Raw genomic sequence first — 20,608 nt, forward strand, 5'->3', positions numbered from 1 at the left:
TGGTTTATGCTTTGGATTGGACAGAAAGGTTCGGGGGACCCTGTTCCTACCTGCAAGGGATGGAGACCAAATGCCTTAGGCATGGAATTATTTGGAGAGGAGGGCCAGCTTCTCCTTCGTTTTCCCTTTTGCCCAGGTCCCCAGGATCAAACACCACTGTATCAAGTACCCGAGTTCTGTTGGTCCGCTTGGCCCCTGCCCCGCCCCCTGCCCCGCCCCCTGCCCCACCTGGAGCCCCACCTGCTCGAGGAGCCTACAGAAGTCCCCCTCCGCACCCCCGGGAGCCAGGCAAGCTGCCCTAACCAGCAGCCTCTTAATCACGAAGACAAAGCTTGCCAAGAGGAGATCCAAGCTGGTTTTCCTTGAATTGTGCAAAGGACGTTCCCCAAGGCTGATATGACCTAGAGCTTAAGAGGGCTGGGGAGAAAACAAACAAATGCTAGGGCAGGGTTCTAACCTTCAGGAGCAACTTGTTTGACTACGAAGTGGCTTGATGCATGCTCTGTGGGCTTCTTCTATTGGTTGTTTCCCCATCCTTTGATTCAAGGGGCTGCTGGGGGTGGGGGCGTTGGCAGAGGGCCAGCACTGGAGTTTGGTAGTTATAGGTCTGGAGCACTATATTTTGGTGGTGGTGGTGAACAGGAACTATGAAGCTAAGAGGAAGAAGGACTTCCACGTCTCCAAGCCCACGCCGCCTGCCCAGCCCTGTCTGTCTTCCTCTGCACCTACCTGTAGCCCCTAGGTCCCCTCTTTACCACCCTCTACTCCATCCCGTTGGGTTAAATTAGGTCCTTTTCCTCCACTCATATTTGCCACCGGGTTCCCAGCAAGACGCTTATTTAGGAGAAGAGAGATCTGGAACTTGTGAGCTCAGAAGGCAGCTGGGTCCAGTAGAAAAGGAGACAGATTTCAGATCAATTAAACGAAGGACTTTCTAACAAGGAGGGCTAACGGGAAGATCGTGTGCTCTGGAGCTGGACAAACAAGGGTTCCAATCCTGACTTTGCTCTTAACAGATGCGTGATCTTGGGAAAAATCACTCTCTCCCTCTGTGGCTGTTTCCTCTCATAAAGTGAAGAGGACGCTTCCTTAATAGGGCTAGTTTGGATTAGAGATAACATCTATAAAGCTCTCAGCAGAATGCCAAATAAATGGCAAACACGGCTAGGGATGCTGCAGGAAGGGAGCTGGTGCAGGGATGGAGCCCAAGATATTTGCCCTAAGACTCTAGAACTCTGGACAATGAACAGTAGCCTCCAAGTACTGGATGGAATTACCTTTCCACGGAGAATCATTTCCAAAGAATCCAGCTCTGCTGCGACTACTGATGCTTTGTCCTGGAAGCAACTTGGGAGGGAGGCCTGGCCCCTGGCCCTCTTGTTCTCTCCTTTTGGAGAAACTGGACTTCACCCTGTTTTTCTCCTGCTTCCTCTGACTCCCTGACCAGCTATTTACCTCCCCAAGATGCTCTGCTCCTGAGAGAGCAGTGATAACGCTGGGAGTCAGGTGTGTTTTCACCTCCCAGCTTGTCCCCATCATTGATTCAGTCTCAAGTCAAACAGACGCTCGTTTTCGCCTATTTAATTTGGCTGAAGGAAGAGGGCCAGTCCTCTGGTGATCGAATATGGGTCGTGGGTAGACTTCTCCCCTACCCCAGGCTACGTAATTATTTATTTAAAAATAATTAACCAAAGATATCTGCAGGAAACAAAAGCCTTCTTCACAAGGGAGCCTAGCAGGAGGGAGGCAGGAGCCATTTGTTAGAATCTCGGCAGCATAGCCCAAGGCTGCTGTGCTTTGTAAACCTAGTTTTCTCCCCCAGCGGAACTTCATTATATGAGAAATATAATGATGGAGCTGCTCTCTTCAAAGACAGATGGGCCTAGACCTCTGCACCTCCCTTTAAGGACCTCTGGTTGAGAGATAGTGTCTGGGATCCCTGTTTTGAACTCAGCTCGGCCATCAGTGTATTGGGTGAGCTCTAGCTCCCTCAGCTCTCAGTCAGAGGAGTGCCTACTGTGGGGAGGGGGCTATCATCACCACACTGTTCTCACCAGAGTGTGGTGAGAGCTGGGCACGAGGCTGCTTATCCGCTGCAGGTGCACCTGTAGCTTTTCCCACTGACACTCCTCTCACCAGGAATTTGGCAATCACTCAGGCTCCTGAGAGGGTGGCTGTAATCAGCCAGCCGCCTTAAAAGGGGGTGCGGAGGTGGAGGGTGTATCACAAGATCTCTGCCAGCAAGACCAGAAATCGGTGTTCTCGTTAGAGGAAGGAGAGGCCAGGTCCTTGTGTATTTCACAAACTCAGAAGAGCGCTTGAAAGGAGAACCAAAGTAGAATAAGCTCTGGTGCCAGGTGACATGGGTTTAAATCCTGGCTCTACCACATAATAGCTGTGTGACCTTGGGGGAATTACTTAACCTCCCTGAGCTTCAGTTTCTTTATTGTTAATGATTTCCATCCCTTTGGTCATTGGATGAGTTATGGGCGTGAAATTACTCAGGCCACGCTTGGCACACAGCAGTTACTCGAGACACATCTGTTCCTCCTATTTGGGGATTGTCTCCTCCTATTTGGGGACATTTTTAGGAAGGCTGAGTTCACAAAACTTCATTGAGCACCTATCCTGTGCTAGGCATTGTGGCAGGGAGCCTGTAAGAAGTGGAATGGCACCTTCCCTTCTCCCTTCACCATTGCAGGCTCTGAAAACGAACATACGACGACGGCTCTGGTTTAACAGTGACTGACTGAAGATGCCAGGCTAATAGCCACAGAGGTCCCGCAGGAGAAATGACAAGGCCAGAAGGTGGTCGTGTACTTTCCACTCACTTCCTGGCTCAAGTCACTAACTGGCCACATCCTATCAGCAGCCCTAAGAACCACAGCAAGTATGTCCAGCAGCAAAGGCATCTTAGCTGGAATCTAGAGACACCCGAGGCCTTGGAGAGGAGGTGTCTACTCTCACCTGTTCCCAGGTCTCGGCATCATGGGTGATGATGCCATTTCTGAACTCCTGACAGCATGTGGGACAGAGACAAATCATTTGGTTTCCATCCAACATGACTGGTCAGAAGTGACAAAACATGAAGGAAGCTTACGGTTCCAGAAGCCAGCCTCTCCATACGCTGCCTTCCTGTACCAGCACCCAATCCAGGGCACTCTTCACACTACTGCAGGCTGGGATTTCTTTCTAGAACAAAATTGCACCACGTCACTGCACTCTTTGGAAACCTAACGCTGCTCCTCACCGCCTTCTGGAAAAGCCCCAACACCTCAACGGCAGAATGGGGCCGTTGTGACTCCAGTCTGCCTTATTGGTATCATCTGTCACCACATCCCATACAGCCAGGTCAGAGCCCTGCCACTCCTCAGCCAGACCCTGCCATCTCCTGCCTTTGTGCTTTTGCTTATGCTGTTCCCTGTGCCTGGAGAGCTCTTCCCCTCTTCTCCGTGTCCCATCGTTTAAAAGGGCTAAACGTCACCTCTTCTGTGAAGCTCTCCTTGACTCATCCAGGTAGTTATCTGTTCCATTCTTTGTATTTAACATACAGTAGAGACTCTTACAGCAGGAGCTGGTCGCCCTGCACTAAAATGCTCTGAGGATATGTTTCCTTCTCTCTCCCTCTCAAAGAGATGGCTTTTTACTCACTAGTGCATCCTCAGAGCCTAGCAGAGGGGCTGATGTGTGAATATTCACTGAATGAGGGAATAAGCCCTCAGGTGCTTTGAGGATCCTTGCCCCAGAGAACAAGGGAGCATCCCTTCTGGCAGAAGGAGAAAATACAGTCAGTTCTGCGGTCAGATTGGTATTAACAGTGCGGATTGGTTCCAATTCTATTGATATATTAGGGAATAACTCGAGTACAACATGAATTTCATATGTGAGGGATTCAGAAATCTGCACCCAGCTGAATGGAGCCACATAGGAATATACTACAATTGCTTTTTTTTTTTTTTTAGTTTTTTAAAAAATCGAAGTATAGTTGATTTACATACAGCATTGTGTTAGTTTCTGCTGTACAGCAAAGTGGTTCATTTATACACATATATACATTCTTCTTTATATTCTTTTCCATTATGGTTTATCCCAGGATATTGAATATAGTTCCCTGTGCTATACAGTAGGAACTTGTTTATCCATTCACATAGGAATACACTAAATGCACACACACACACACACACACACACACACACACACACACACACTCACGCTCTTCAAACATCTACCAGCTACCATTAGTTCACTGCATGTACTGTAAGCCACATCCGTCCCCCGCCTCACAATAACTCACCAGCTGCAGCCCTTCCGATGCTCACTTCAATGGGCAAACTTTAGGCCTTTTTCAAGGTAAAGTGCCATATTTATTGTTGTACAGTGTTTATGTATTTCTTAGGCATTTAACAGGTGTAAAACTCTGCTAATGTTTTAATTAGATTCTTATCTTTTTTAAAAGGTGTCAACGACAAAGCTTTTGAGTATTGTGCCCTTAACCCCATTTTTTTCCCATAAGCCCTGTGGTTTTTATTGTGTGACCTTGCAAAGCACAGTGGTTTTTATGATGGGTATGTTGGGTTCTATAGGACTGACTGTGCCCCTGTGTTCAAAGGTGGAAGCAACTGCCTCCCAGGAGGATCCCAGAGAGGAGCCGTCCAGGGTGTAATTAACTACAGAAACTGTTTTTTTTTTTTTTTTTTTTTTTCGGTACGCGGGCCTCTCACTGCTGTGGCCCCTCCCGCTGCGAAGCACAGGCTCCGGACGCACAGGCTCAACGGCCATGGCCCACGGGCCCAACCGCTCCGCGGCATGTGGGATCCTCCCGCACCGGGGCACGAACCCGTGTCCCCTGCATCAGCAGGCGGACTCTCAACCACTGCGCCACCAGGGAAGCCCCTACAGAAACTTTTCATAAACCTGTGCTTCAGGGGCTTGGACTACCCCATAGAGCCCTGGGTATCTAATCCGGCTCTCTACGAGCTTCAAAAATCAGTTTAGGAATTTGGGATTAACATATACACACTATTATGGGACTTCCCTGGTGGTCCAGTGGCTAAGACTCCACATTTCCAATGCAGGGGGCCCGGGTTGGATCCCTGGTCAGGGAACTAGATCCCACATGCCGCAACTAAGAGTTCGGCATGCCACAACTAAAGATCCCGCACGAGGCAATGAAGATCCCATGTGCCGCATCTGAGACCCAGTGCAGCCAAATAAATAAATAAATAATTTTTAAAAATACACACTACTATATATAAAAGAGATAAACAACAAGGACCTATTGTATAGCACAGGGAACTATACTCAATATTTTGTAATAACCTATAAGGGAAAAGAATCTGAAAAAGAATATATATGTATAACCGAATCACTTTGCTGTACACCTGAAACTAACACAACATTGTAAATTAACTACACTTCAATTTTAAAAAATGGTTTAAAAAAAACAGCTGAGGGGGTTCCCTGGCTGTCCAGTGGTTAGGACTCGGCGCTTTCACTGCCGTGGCCCGGGTTCAATCCCTGGTTGGTGAGCTAAGATCCCGCAAGCCATGTGGTGCGGCTAAAATAAAAATAAAAAAAACCAGCTGAGAGCCCAGTTCCACAACTCCAGAAATCAACTGGGCACCAGTGTCCAGCCACTTTAAATTCATACTCTCTCATCTCTCTGATGATTCTGGGCCAGTCAACTTCTGGGCCTTGGCATTTTTATCTGTAAAATGGGCATACAGATCTCCCTTCCTCGGAAGCCAGAATAATGAATAAATAAAATGAGGTTAGAGAAGCACTGGGTTCCCCTGAGAAAGAAAATGCTGGGCAAACAGAACAGCAGCGTCAGCCCAGAAAGCATGACCAGAATTGCTTTTTTAGAAAGAAGCAAAGAGGGAGGTAGCGGTCTCCTGGGCAGTGGGAGGCTCAGCTTGACCTCACGTGGCCTTTAAGCCTGAAGCCTGGGGGTCCCTTTCACTGGGGTCTGTGAGCTGCACCCAGAATCTGGTGGGCTGCCTTTCACTCTTGACATTTCAAAGCCAATCTCCCATCCCTGATAGTGCAGGAATGTTCCTCTGGCTGGTGGACCGCTGCCAGCTCGAGTGAGCGTCCCAGCCACCAACAGAGTAAACATTACTCAACCGGCCGGGGCTCTGTCACACACATTCTTCCCCTGTGTTCCTAACCTCACGCAGAGTGCAGCCCAGCACTGTTGGGTCTGGAAACTGGGAATTTAAAATCAGGCAGGAGGGAGAGTGCAGAGGAGAAAGCTCTCCCCAAAAGGAAACAACCGTGTCCATCAATTATAAGTAGACAGAGCTGTCTTTCTTATGAAGCCAAAACAGAGGTTTGGGGGTAGGGGCACCAGGAGGAATTAGGCCAGTCTTGATGGGTCCAGTAGAGCATCCTTATAAACCCACTCCCCCTTTTCCCCAAAACGAGTCACTTTCTTGAGTGAACTTCTTAAGATACTCATTTAGGATAAAAGAATGTGAAAAGTTCCCCCAGCTTGAAACTGGGAACTCCAAAAATGAAAGCTTTCAAATAAGCTGGCACTGCTGCCTCGGTTTCCTCATTGGTCACGCAGGACTATTGCCGGTTCTTATTAATATTTCCTTCTCTCTGAGGATAAAGATGAATGTTTGCCAAGAGTTGAGGAGATTAAAAATCTGAAAGTCTGGGAGGAAAAATCTGAAGCAAGATGAAAGCAGTTTAAACATGGGGCTGGTTTCAATTCCAGATCTCTTTCTATCCGAGGTGGCTTAGTTAGGAGCCCAATTCATAAGAGGAGAAACACAGACAGGCCTGTGGGGACGGTAAACACTCTTGAACTCAAGGAGTAAAAGTTGAGTGATACTTGAGGGAAGCCCACAAACTGGTTTTCTTATAAAAATCAAAGCAAATGTAACCAAGAAAAGACAAAGGCTTCCATCAAAAGCATCTTGGCTGAGAACAGAAATGAATGTGCACCTGAAAAAATGGCACACGTGAGGAGGTAGAAAGGGCTGCCTGTCCTTCCCACTAAGCCCATCTCGGCTACCACGCCTGCTCCTTAGCAGAGAGCTGGTTTCTGCAGGCAAACAAGAGAGGGTTTGCAATGAACACGTCATCCGGGAGATGCTGCTACAGGTGAAAGAAACCCAGGCAACCCTCGAGTGCTTGAGAGGGCCTCACCTCTGTAAGTGTTTTACACAGTCTGCTTCTCAATGTGTCCCAGATGCCCACTTGACAGAGTGGAACACTGAGGTTCAGAGAGGAAGAAGTCATTTCCACCACCTCTTGCTAAGGGTCTCCCAGCGAAGCAGTAGTATCCCGAAGCTGGCCCCTCTCGCTCTTCCCCGATAGCCCCACATTGACTCCACATATCCTGAGCCTCCCATCGTGATGCACTAATTTCTTGGCGGCATCTCTCACTGGAATGTAAGCCCAGTGAGGGCAGGACCTCATCTGTCTTCTCCATGATCTCCTTCCTCAGCGCCCTGTACAGACTATGCTCTGCCCCCTCGATAAGAGCGTGTGATGAATGAATGGCCTGCACTTCAACTCGAAGTGACAATGGTATAATTTATTCGCTGATCTCCCGGGTTTTCTGAGGTTGACGGGAGGCATGTATTTCTAAGGAGGAGTAGCAGAGAAGGAGAGAGGAGAAAGAGAGATCAACATCTAATCAAAATGAAGAGATAGCATGGATGCATTTCAGCAACTTCATGTTGGAAGGTACGAGGTGGAGGTGCTGAGGAGTAAGTATGACGTCGCAGCTCTTCCTTTCCGCACCAGACACCTTGGACAGTGCTTTATCCAGGGTGCAAAGGGCCAGTGGGATGCCTGCAAGGACCTACCCATTCCCTACTTCTTGAGGCCTAAGAACATACCCGTTACCTAGGGTCCTGGTGGGCTGACCATTTCTAAAGGGTTTGGGCTGCTGGTGGGAGCCCCAAATTTCGACTTGCCGTGTTAGAACCCAGTTTTAGGCCCCTTGGGTTTATTTGGGGGTCAGTAGGATCAATTACTGGGGATTTACTGTGGCAACCTGAGTAACTCAAACGTCTTTCTCCAAAGGAATCTAGGGTAAAACTAAGAAGGGTTAATGACGGACATCGTTAGGCCGAAAGTCTGTGCAGGCAGACACAGCCCTGCCACCGTCTGGCTCCTGGGGTGTCTTTTCTGAGAGGCTGCCTTTGCAGGCAGGGGTAATGCGGCTGCAACAAAGGCCCCTAGGCTTGGCTGACGAGGAGAATGATGATGCTTCTAGTGGGTCTGGGGAACGGGGAAGGCTATAAAGTCATCAGCAGACTGAGCCACTGGGTGTCCACATAAAAGTGAGGTCCCATAAACAGACATCTGTATTGTGACTGAAGGGCTAATAAAATTGCCTTAGAAGAGAGAGGTTTTCCACTGCGACCTATTCATCAGCAGGACCCTACTGGGAAGTGGTACCCGGGGAGAAGATCCTTGGAGGCCTGGCAAGTGTCAGAGCTCATTACGGGCGCTTGCCCGGCCACACCTCAGCCTCTTCATCACCGTCGCGGAGGGCAGCTCCAGCACCATTATCATCATCATCATCACCATCATCATGACAGACAGCCACTGATCACCCGGCAGGCTCATGGATGCTGGTCGCAGGGAGCAGCAGGTGTCGGGCACTGATACCTTGGAAGGTGGATGATCACTGGCTTCCATTGACCAGGAGCACCAGTAACGTGCTTAGGGGTCACCCCAGAGACCCGGTGGCAGCCCAGAGCTGGGGAGTTTCCTTCCCGTTTCTCCAAATGACTGATTTGCAATAAGTCCAATCCCTTTTCTAGTCCTCAGTTGCTCAATAGAAACTCAGGAAGAGTAATTCTTGCTCTTTGCTTGCCCAAGGGATGCTGGTAAGAGATTATAAAAGGAAGTAATCTAGAGTGAAGTAAGTCAGACAGAGAAGGACAAATATCATATGATATCACTTAGGTGTGGAATCTACAAAAAGGGTACAAATGAACGTATCTACAAAACAGATAAGAAACAGAACTTATGTAGAAAATAAACTTATGGTCACCAGGGGGTAAGGGAGGGAGAGGAGGGATAAACTGGGAGATTGGAATTGACATATACACAGTACTATATATAGAATAGATAACTAATAAGGACCTACTGTATAGCACAGGGAACTCTACTCAATACTCCATAATGGCCTATATAGGAAAAGAATCTAAAAAGAGTGGATATATGTGTATATATAACTGATTCACTTTGCTGTACACCTGAAACTAACACATCATTGTAAATCAACCATACTCCAATAAAAACTTTTTCTAAAAAAGGAAGTAATCTAGTAGAACTAAACTGAACGAGTAATCTAAACTCAGCTAATACACTAAACAAGGAGAAGCTAAATTAGTAGAACACAAGGGAGAAAAAATAATAACATGTTCCTTGAAAACTTCCTGGTAGAATTTAACGTTGAGGGATTTTTTGGTGAGCTGTATACTTTAGTTAAGCAGTATTCATGGAGGTGGAACTGAATGACTTGTTTCTAGAAAGGGGAGAATATGCTTTACATAATAATATGTACATACGTTATGTAGAATGAAACTAATTCCATGCTCAGCTTGAAAGTGAATAACACACTTATAAAGGAGGGGATTTATGCATGAAGCTTTTGGACAGGAAGCCCTCTGCAAGAGAGGTTGTCATTCCACACATATATGAAAGGTCTACCATGTGACAGGCACGGGGCTTTGGGCTAGAGACTCAGTGGTGAAAAAAGCCAAAAAAAAAAAAAAGTCATAGGGAGCTGGATTTGTAGAGACTTCAGGGACTACCTTTTTCATGGTGAGAATAAGACTTTCTTGGTTTTTTTTCTCTGTCTTTGACAGGTAGGGATGCAAACCCTACACTCTACCTGGCAGTGGGATTCTCAAGACGACGGAGGAGAAGGCTCATTTCTGTTTCCATCCGTAAGACATCTTCAGATAAATTAAGCACCTATTTTGTGCTCACCATGCAAACTGATGTTCTCCAAATGGGAGATGCTGTTCAGAGGTTTCCCATCCTTGCTGAGCAAGGACTCACTGGACTTCATTGCCAGGCTGATCCAACAGGTGCCGACTGGAGAGAGGCACCCTGTGGTGGGCAGGCCTGGGCAGTCAGGCTGCCACTCAAAGGCCCTGAAAGTGTTAACCTCCAGCAGTTATAGGTGCCTCGTTTATACCCATTTTAAATCTGTTTATTGTGACTGGCCCCACCCAATCTGCTGGTGCTGTAAAGCTCTAATGGTCCCTAATAAAGGTGGAAGGCACACAGTTCCTGAAATGGGGAAGAAGTGAGGGAGTGAAGGAGACCAGGAGGGAGAGAGACAGATGATGAGCTTAACAATAAAGTATCACAATGGCAAAGCTCCCTCTGCTACTTCAAACAGCAGAGCCCTGGGCCCCAGCGTCCAGATAATAACCTGTCAGAGCTGAAAGGCCAGAGCTGAAAGGTCTCATTTGCCAGACTCCCGGAGAAATTAAGTGATTTGCCCAAGGTCACCCCTGCCCCTCAGTGCCTCAGGGCTCCTGGATCCGAGTCTGGGGCCCTCAGCCCAGCTGCCTCATCTCTTTTACTTCAGCAGGGCAGGGGACCATCACGACTGTTGCCAACCCCTTGAGACTCTAGCCTTCTCTCATCTAGCCTATGATGCCCAGCCTTGATTGTATATCCACATCTCTTAGGGAGTTTGTTGAAACTTCCCATGCCTGACCCCTTGTTCCAAATCCTGATTCTAAAAGGTGTGGATAGGGGAGACATGGGTACTTTTAATAAACTCCCCAGATGCCTTACATGTGGCCTGGGAAGGAGATCTGAGAACCACAGATCTTGTCAATACTTGGGTTTCACTGTTCCTGATGTCTCAAATGAAAAGCAGGGTTCATAAAAAAGGGAACTCTTCCAGGGTGAAACTGCAAACCACAGCCCTGTCAAGAACCCAGGGAGAACCAAAGCTCTTCCTCTCTCTTGACGCCCTGAGGGTTCCTGAGTCAACCTAATAACCCCTTCTGGGTCAGGCACTGTGTGGGGCACTCACTGGGTGCACTTTATCACCTTTAAGCCCCTCAGTAGTCTGAAGGAGATAGGTATTACGATCCCTATTTTATGGATGAAGAAACTGAGGCTCAAAGAGGCTAAGTAACTTGTTTGAGGCCACACTGCCAGACAGGGACAGAACCACAATTCAAGCCCAAGCCTGTTTGGGGTGCTACACCTTGCTACCCAGACACACCCATCTGAGTGTGGTCCTGGCAATGGACTGCCTGTGACCAGCTCGCCTGGGGGATGTGGATTTCCCTTGGGAAAGTCATTAAATGCTAAAGATCATCTGCATGCATGGTGTGTCTCCAACTTGGGAGGGACATGCAGTGTACACGTCCTGAGAAATGTCTTGACTTCCTGAGAGCACTAGAGAGACTGAGCCTCGCTGGTCAGCTCCTCTGTGGCTGAACTCACACAGGTGTGCTTTGGACGGGGCTGCTGAAGCCAGAACAGAGGGTACTGGCGAGGTATCTTAAGCAGATGCCTGCTCTCAGGTACAGGAATGTCGCTTCCAGAAAATCAGCCCTCAGGAGCATCTGAGGTTTCCTGCGTTCACTGCAGGAACCGTGTCTACCCCACCCCTTCTTACTGTTCTTTTGCGTGAAGTTTGGGGGAGCTTCCTTCCTAAGAACAAAGGTCATGAAGCTTCTCAGATTTGGCCTCCACCAGGAAAGTACCACACCCTCTCTAAGTGGCAGGTTCTCAGGGCTAACTACCGACGAGCAGGGGTACTCACACCTCCTTTCATTAAAGGAGAGAAATGCCTTATTAGGTACAGGAAATTCAGGGTCATATTACGTAGCTGACCTTGCTACACGGTCATGACCTGCCATCCCCTCCACCATCCACGGTTCCTCCCAGCTTTCTCTCACTGTTTAGTGTCTTTGCACTGAAAGCCTATGGCACTGGACATGGCACTTGCAAATGCCTTATGGATGTCACAGAGCAGTCCTTCCTGGAAGCATGAGAGCCTGCCTGAGACTCAGTTACTACAAGAAGCCAGCCTGAGTCTACTGCAAACACCAAGACGAGTATCTAGTAGACCTACTCAAATTGTCTCAAAATTGAGGTTGAAATAAACCTATAAGAGGAACAGAGGGAAAGAGGAAAAAGAAACCCAAACCACTGGGCTCCACAAGGTATGGTAATAGGTACCATTTATGAGAGCCTGCTACATCTGGGGTGCTTTGCATATGTTATCTCATTTAATCTTTCCCACATCTGCATGAGCGGGTGTCTCCATCTTATGCACTGAGAAACTGAGGCTCAGAGTCCAGAGTCACACAGCTGATCAGTGGCCAATTTGAGGTTGGGATTCATGTCGACCTCCATACCCATGACTTTGTCGCTACGCCCACTTGGATTTTTAACAGCATTTCTCCAGAGTATCTTTAGCATATATTAAATGTCGGTATTGTTGACGGTCAGGCATCTATGGTACAGCCCAGGCACTGGGATTTTTGGAAGTCTCCCAGTTGATTCTAAGATGTGGCGAGATTTAGGAACCGTTGTCCTAGAGCACGGGCCAGCAAACTGTGATCTGCAGGCCAAGCAACCTGTTTTTGTATGACCCACGAGCTCAGAATGGTTTTCACATTTTTAAATAGTTTTTAAAAATAAAAAAAGAATATTTTGTGATGTGCAAAAATCATAGGAAATTCAAATTTCAATCCCCATCAATGAAGTTTACTAGAAGACAGCCATGTGCATTCGTTCACATACGGTCCATGGCTGGTGTGTTCTCCAAAGGCAGAGCTGAGTAGCTGCGACTGAGACAGTATGGCCTGAAAAGCCTAAAATAGTCACTATCTAGCTCTTTACAGAAAGTTTGCCATCCCCTGTACTACAGTTCTCATGCACAGCTAGGATGATAACCAGGATTGAATGTATTTGACTTTATTTGGGGGCTAGGTTTCATATATATATATATGCTTCATATATATTTATTTTTATGTTTCATATATACATATTTTTTTCCCCTCTCCCCGTTTGTGTTTGATCTTGTGGCTTCCCGGCCAGCAGTTAGCTTCATAGACCCTTGCATAGCTCTCTGCCTCTCTCCCTCTGCTTAATTCTCTCCCAGTTCTTGTCAGTTTCCATCAAACCTTCAACAAACAGACTCCAAGGACACTTCTCCCGTAACTTGCGGGCTGGGGCAATGTGCTTGCAGGCAGCTTCCTTCCTCCTTGGATCGGACATGAGGCATCAAGGAGTCCTTGAATTCTCTAAGGGTCCTTCAGGGGGATTAGGCACGCAGGTAGGGCTGCCTTCAGTGATAGAACACTGGTATCTCCTTGGCCCCTTTGTGAGGAGGCTGGAGTCCCACCAGCCCGGGCAGCCGGGGTTCTTTGTATGCAGACCAGGGTTGGTCCGCTATCAGGGGGAGGCTGCCAGCAGAATGCTCTGAAGGCTGGGCCTCTTAAGCTCATTAGTATCCTGATTGTCTTGCCCAATCTAGTGGCAGCCGATGGGGTGGTACCCGCAAGATAAAATGACCTTCGAATTCAACAGATAAAATGGCAGTCCGATAAAGTCCCTACAAGGAGAACATTGGAGCCGTGGCCGCCACGGAACTCCACATCAGTATAAATGTGTTCTCTACAATAGCAGATGACTCAAGGCAGGATCTGTTTCTCTTCTGAACTCAAAGAACCTACTACTTAGGGACAATGGGGCTTATTTACTGTGGGGATCTTTGCTGTGGAGATGAATATTTTTACAACTGCCCTCATAAACCCCCTCCACTCGTCTGCTGCCCAGGGAGTGGGCGGGGCTCCAGAGGTGAGCTGAGGTGCCTGCACTGTCTCAGAAGCCCCATTAAGTTGTTAAGGCATTTAGTGCCCCAGACAGTGTCGACTGCAAGGGCAGTTCAAATCCCCACCCAGATGGGGATGGGGTTGTGAAAGAGGGGGCTTTGATTTCTTCCCTGGGCAGGGCACAGAATCCACCTTGGTCAGGGGCAACAGTTGGTGGCGGGGTGGGGGGAGGCTGAGAGGGAGGCGGAAGCAGCAAACTAGCCAGACTGGGGGACCCCACCCTTAACCCACCTCGCAAAGCCCCTTTGTCATTCAGAGGGGAACAGTAAGAATATAGGAGAAGAAGGAACTGTGGGAGGATTGTGTGTGTGTGTGTGTTGATTTCCATGCCTGAAAGTCCTTAGCATCTGCATAAAGCAAAGTGAAAGTCAGTGTGTAACAGCTCAAAACCTGTCTCTGCCACTTACAAACTATATGAACTTGGGCAAATTACTGACATACGAAATATCTCACAATTTATATGTACAATATGTACAATAAGGGGTAAGGTTATGGATGGTGTCTACCCTACAAAGTTGTGAGGATTAAATGAGATGATGCATGTACTCAGCCCAGGGCCTGGGACCCAGGAAGCGCTCGATCAGCACTAGCTGTTCTCATTATTCAGATTTACTCACGACCCCGCCACTGGGCACTTTTGAGATTTCCTTGGGTTCTGCAGATTTCAGTGTCAGGGAAAACCACAGTGACCACATGATATCCTGGCCCAGAGTCTCGTTTGTCTAAGACCCAGGGTTAGATTTCTGCAGGCAAGTTAGGAGGAGATGTAAGAGGGGTTCGGGGGGAGGCAGGAGGCTGGATTCTCAGGTCCTCAAGCTCTGATCTGACCATGGGGGCAATCACAGCCCCTGGGCTTGGAGAGGCAGGAGTAGAATTTGAAGGGAGTGAGGAGAAAGCAGCCACAGAAATAAACGTCTCCTCTTCTTGGGTAAAGAGGCTGTGTGGCTCAGGACATCCAAAGGTTATCCTGGTAGGGCTTGTTCTCGCCTCTGGGCCTCACTTTCTTACGAGGAGAATGAGCCTCTATCTCCTTCTCGAAAGATGATACAAGAGGGAGGACATTAGGTGTGGGGTGAATGAAGGCTGATGAAGACCTCTGTCCCTCTCTTGCTGTCACAAGGCGGCCGGGTGAGTTTGCTGGAGGCGACCAGGCGAGTCTGCCACAGACTGGAGCAAAGGGGACAGTACGCAAGGCCACCACAGATGGTGCAGCCAATCCCAGGGCTTGGGCCGAGGCTAGCCCAGCTTCCATCCCGTGCCAACTTCCTCCTCCTCGGGCTCATCAATACAGGCACCAGTCTCCAACCAGTCTGCTTCCTGGCCACAGCCCTGCTCTCTGACCTTTGGGGGGCCTTTCTCTTGATTCCGCTCCAGAATGGAGGTCGGGGCCATCACTCCGGGCCTGCTCAATGGCCTCAGAATAGGCTGTCACAGGGCCTATAACCAGGGACAGCTCCTGCTGGCGAGAGCTGGGACGGGGGGTGCAGATAAAGGTCTTCCTGGCTGAAGATAAATGGCTGCCCACAGCCTGCTACAGTAACTCCAGGCCCCCAAGAAGAGCAAACAAAGGGTGCCCCTGTGACACTCACTGGAAAGACGAAGCCCCATCAGAGGCAGCCAGGCTGGTTCAAAGACTCAACTTAATTGTCAATTAAGCATGCATGAGGAAGACAAAGCCATGACAACCCCGGGCTGCATGCTGGCGTGTGATTGTAAAGTCGGGAGGGGCAACGCTGAAAACAGCTGATTCTGCTGACAGTGTGTTTGTAGGGCACCTTGTAACCAATCAGCCTCTGCTGACAGAGGCAAAGGGCTCCTTCTGCCGCTCCTATTGTGCTGGACATTCCAGGACCAGGGTCACACTGTGGTCACCGTGGGCAAGTGGGCCACGGCACCGTAAGCGTGGCTGGGAGGGAAGGGGCTCAGGTACAGGAGGGACGCTTTCCTCTCCGGGAAGAGGGGTCAAGGGAAAGATTTGTCTTAAAGGTGCCTCCTGTCCTCCTGGCTCAGACACTGGTGTTTGGAGGGGAAAGTGGGGAGGGGGTGGGGACCTCATCTCCCCAGCTCAGCCTTAGAGGCTGCTAGGGCTGACTCGGGCTGTTGGTTTCTCCTCGGCCACCACAGAGCCCTTTTCTGCATCCAGGTAGGTTTGGGGCTTGGTTAGAGACCATACCTTGGTTGTAGGGACCGTGATGGGAAATATATCGTGAGAGGTTCAGATCAAACCTTCCCTGCCGTCAGGCCGGCCCTGGTTGCACTCCCTAGGAGCCTGTTACAACCCGTGTGCTGCCTCCACCAGCAGTCTGCGAGGGGGCCAGGGCCTGATCGCAGCATTTGCACCCCATCCCCAGAACACACCTCACTGCCTCTTAGGAACAACGCCCATGTATGAAATTGAAAAGGAAATAGATTTCTACTGCCCGTCACTCTTTCCACTGCCGCTTGTTTAGCCTTCTGTGATAATAATAATGATAATAGTAGTTATGGTTTATTGGGAAAGATGGTGTTTACACACTCTCTCGTTTAATTCTCACATGGCCCCTATGAGGTAGGTACTATATCTCCATTTTACAGACAGGAAACTCAGACTCAGAGAAGTTATGTGAATTGACCACACTGCAGTTATGGGAGTTAGAACCAGGTTAGAATCAGGATTCAAAACTAAGTCCAGAGAATCAGTCCCTGGACTATTTTGATGAACCCTGAATGAAAATTAAGGGAGAAGGGAAGGTAGCCACTGAAAATACACAGTGGCCCATAATTATTGCTCCATAAATAGCTAGAAAGACGCACAAACTCCCCAAAGTTAACCTTGATCCCCAGCCAGTTCTAGGGACTCTACGCCAGCAGGAGGTCTTCCCAACTAGACCATAAGCCCCCAGGGACAGAGACGCATGCGTGTCTTACTCATCACCAACGTGGTGCCCAGACTCAGCGCCTGTCTGTGCTGCGGGAAAGTACAGGGTGGGAATTGGCAGGCCTGGGTTCTAGCCCTTGTTTTGCTACCGTCGCCCTGTGGAACTCTGCAAAGTCACTACCTCTTTCTGGGCCTCAGTTTCCTTCTTCCAAGTTCCTCCCGGTTCTAATATTCACTGATTTATAAAAAGGTTGCGACTTCCGGGGACCCCAGAGAAACCACTTCCAGTGGGACACGCCTCCTCAGAGGGCTCGGTGGTGTCTCAGGGCCGTGTTTCCCGCCCGACCCCTGCCCTGTCCCTAGTACCTGCTCCAGCCCCTCCAGCCCCGCCTCTCTGGGTCTCCTGTCACCATACAGAATGCCTAAGCCAACAACCGCCTGGTGACCTCACCACAACCCCAGCTTGTCAGAAAGCTGCCGGGCCTTTGTTTGGCTTGCAGGCTCCCTGACTTTGGTGTGGAGATCACAGGTCCCAGCACAATAGCCATTGTCTTCTCAGTAACGCCCCTAACCCCAGCCACGCCCCCTGGGAGCTCCCCGCTCCAGATCCAGGGATTGCTACAGCACAGGGGTAGTTACTTTGCCAGTGTCAGGCCAGTGTTCATCTGGAGGCTTGTCTCCCTCTCAAGAGTAACCCCAACTTTCTTCTCGTGTGGCTGAGCCCTCCCCTTCCGTGGCAACGGGACCCAGAGAAGCTCCCCTCCCTGGCCCCCCAGGCTTCGCGCTGGACAGTAGCGGCCTCCCAGAGACACTTGAAGGGGTCATGCTGGGCGGATGGGGTGCAGTGTGGAACAGATGCTTGGAGACGGCCCAGCTGCTGGCTCTGAGCCTGTGCCCCCAGCACTTAGGTCAGCGCCCAGGTCTCAGGCCTCTCCCATCAGAAGGGCAACCAGCAGGCGAGGGGACGAGCAGTTTCAGAACCGGCCCCCGAGTTAGAAATGGTGCTCGGCGCTCCTGCAAACCCGTCCCCAGAGCAGGCAGCAGGCTGTGCCGCAGTCTGTCTACACAGGCACCAAACTGACCTCAGCAAACACATCCACTCCGGGAAGCCCGCTTCCCAGGGGAAGACGTACTCATCCCATCCCCAGCCTATGCCCGACGCAGCCCTCAGCCTAGGGGGGTGCTTTCCCACCAGGAAGGTGTAGGATTCCATCCTGACAAGCCCACAGCCCAGAGCAGAGGCACCTAATCCCGGCCGGGGGCCTGGCGCAGGGCAGCACACATAGGTACTCAACCAATTTTGGCCAACTCATCACCACCAAGATTTCAAGTGACCCGCCCCGCCCTAACTCTGGCGGAGCACAGATGCCAACAAGCAGAGTGGCTCTTCCCCAGAGGGCCCTGGGCTCCTCCCGCTGCAGCTGGACAGAGCCCTGGGGGTGCACCTGGATGTGGCGGAGGGGCCACCCCTCTGCCTGCGGCGTGGACCGGGCACACCCGCGAGGCAGCCTGCTCCGTCTCATCCGGTGGTGGCCCTGACCCGCTGAGTCAGCAGCCGCAAGGGCAGGAGAGAGGAGCCTGCAGAAGAACGAGGCGGGCGGAGGGCTCCCCGGAGGCCGAGCGAGGAGTTAGAGCAAACCCAGCTAGAGCCACACGCTCTTCTCACGAGAATATTCCAGCAGCAGGAGGAGGCCAGCCCTAGGACCATCCAAAAGCACTGCCTCCTCTGAGACGCGCTGAGAGCCGTGGGGAGAAGCCGGAGGGTCTGGTCGCCGAGGCGTTGGGGCCTGGCTTACCTGGCAGCTTGTTGGGAGGGGAGGTGCTGGGCTGGTGCGGGGGGGAGCCGTGGGAGAGCAGCGGGTTCAGGCCATGCGTCTGGCTGGAGCTGTAGGCGTCCATGGCCAGCTTCTGCCGGAATGCCTCCTCCTTCCTGCGGTTCGCAAACCAGTTGTAGACGCGGACCTCAGTGACCAGGTTGGAGCCCAGGCCGTGAGCCTTGGAGGGGGAGACACCCCGCTGCAAACATTCCGCCCTGAGAACAGGAGGGAGGGTAGGTGGTGAGCAAGGGCGGCCCGGGGCCGGCCCGCCGGCGTCTGGCCCCAGACGCACAATCACGGGGGGCCTTGGCAAGGAGGGCGAAGAGGCCACGGATAGAGCGGGGGAAAGCCTGTCCTGAGAAAAGGCCAGCCCGTGTAGTTATCTGATGAGACGGCAGGAGTGGGGCGGAACACGGGTATGGAGCAGGCTCACTGCCCCGGGAGTCAGGGGTGCGGCCTCTGGTGTGGCTCCTGAAAAAGAGAGGAAGCCGTGGGGCGGGCAGCTCAGGGAGAAGGTCCAGGTGGGCCTCCTGACTCCTCCTGATGTGGTTATTCTTCCCACTCTACAAAAGGCAAGCTCCCGGCTCTAAGCCCTTCCAAAGCACCCTGAAATGACTTCTGGGGTTTGGACATCCCACACGGGTACCAGGGAAGCGAGATTCCTTATTCACACAGCAGAACCCCCTCCAAGGGGCAGGCTAGGGGAGGTATAAATGGAGCCACGCAAAAGACGGCTGGTCTCTAGTTTTATCAACTGCTGATGAAACCCCAGGGCCAGGCGTGAGAGAGATTCTTAGACACCAGTGGATACTGGGGGGTCCTTCTCATCAGCAGGGGGCCAGAGCACAGCTGAGGACGCTGTGACATGTATGGGCGGATCGTTTCACCTCCCCACTCCCCAGCCTGACCTCCCTGGCTGTATCCTCCCACTGCCAGAGCCAGTCCAGCCCAGAGAGAGGTCTTAACCAGAGCAAAGAGCAGATTTTTTAAAAGTCAAGGTTGGAGTCAGGGCGGATGGGGCAGGAATGAAGCAAAAAGATATCTTGAGGATTTCTAATAGTTTTCTTTAAAATTCCATGTCATTAAGAACAAATGAACTCTACAAAAAGGACTGTAATCAGTGTGGGCAGAGTGGAGGGAAGATCTGAGTAATTCTTGCTCTCCTGCTAAGTTTCCTTTGAACCAATGTGTGTAACATTTGGTCAAGGCCAAAGCCAGTCTGTGGCTAAGGGATAGCTTTTCCCTGGTCCGTAAGGGAGGTCAAACACACGATTCTCCCTTCGTTGGCATTGTATTTTAGACCAGCATTCTCCAGCATTCTCTGGGATAATAGTTCATAGGGGTATACCACAGAGAGACCTCCCATGGTTAACAACCGATTCAGCAAAGTGAAGTGGGTTTCTTGACTGCAGGACTTCTCAGAGCAGCCTTTCAAATATTCATGTATGTCATAACTCCCTAAGAGGAAGTATGCAGAATGATGCTTCTCAAACTGATTTATTAATGGCTTGAAATGAGGGTTCTGTGGAACACACTTTGGGAAACCGTGACTTGGCCCCTTATCTGGATAACTAATGTCTCAACATTCCAGGACTGAGGGGATGGAGCTCGGGTCCACGTGCTTGCCTGCCCGCTCGGGTGAGCTTCTGGTGGTGTTACCTGTTGCACTCCTCCACTAAGGCCTCCCTCTCTTCCTTGCTGGGGTTCTTTTGCCGGTCGTAGGCCTGGTACAAGATTTGCTGGGACGCGGGCCCCCATTTGAACCGGTTGCGACGCATCTTCTTGTTGGTGGGCTCAGAGCAGGCGTCATCGGACTGCCCAGGCCCCTGGCTCTGTTGACTGAACTCTGGAAAGAGAAACAGCAGCTGATCCTGACTGCTTTTGTCTGTCAAATTTCCAGAACTCTGGACTGTCTGGTTGAATTCTGAAAAGAGAAAGGAGTAGATTTGATAGGGTCTGTAGCCTTCACTCAGCAGACACACAGACAGATAGACCAACGGAAAAAAAACACCTTTATTCCTCTCCCCTGAGCTTTGGGATCTGCTGTTACTGTGGGTGGGGGTGCAGGGGGGAGGCTCGGC

General features: G+C 50.3%; 1 protein-coding gene across 7 annotated transcripts in view; it reads right to left on the minus strand.

The window, feature by feature from the left end:
* The window catches only part of HNF1B (HNF1 homeobox B), a 52,683-nt gene that overhangs the window by 22,289 nt on the left and 9,786 nt on the right, over positions 1-20,608 (minus strand). For 4 of the 7 annotated variants that reach the window (XM_032617021.1, XM_032617020.1, XM_032617024.1 and 1 more), the window contains exons 3-4: positions 20,187-20,451; positions 18,507-18,742 (exon numbers count right to left, since the gene is read on the minus strand). In XM_032617021.1, the coding sequence (XP_032472912.1) occupies positions 18,507-18,742; positions 20,187-20,451 (501 nt within the window). The remainder of the gene's footprint in view (positions 1-18,506; positions 18,743-20,186; positions 20,452-20,608) is intronic. The other 3 variants (XM_032617027.1, XM_032617023.1, XM_032617022.1) reach the window with 1 other exon arrangement.

This window comes from Phocoena sinus, chromosome 20, assembly GCF_008692025.1.
Source record: "Phocoena sinus isolate mPhoSin1 chromosome 20, mPhoSin1.pri, whole genome shotgun sequence".
In the NCBI taxonomy this organism is placed as follows: Eukaryota; Metazoa; Chordata; class Mammalia; order Artiodactyla; family Phocoenidae; genus Phocoena; species Phocoena sinus.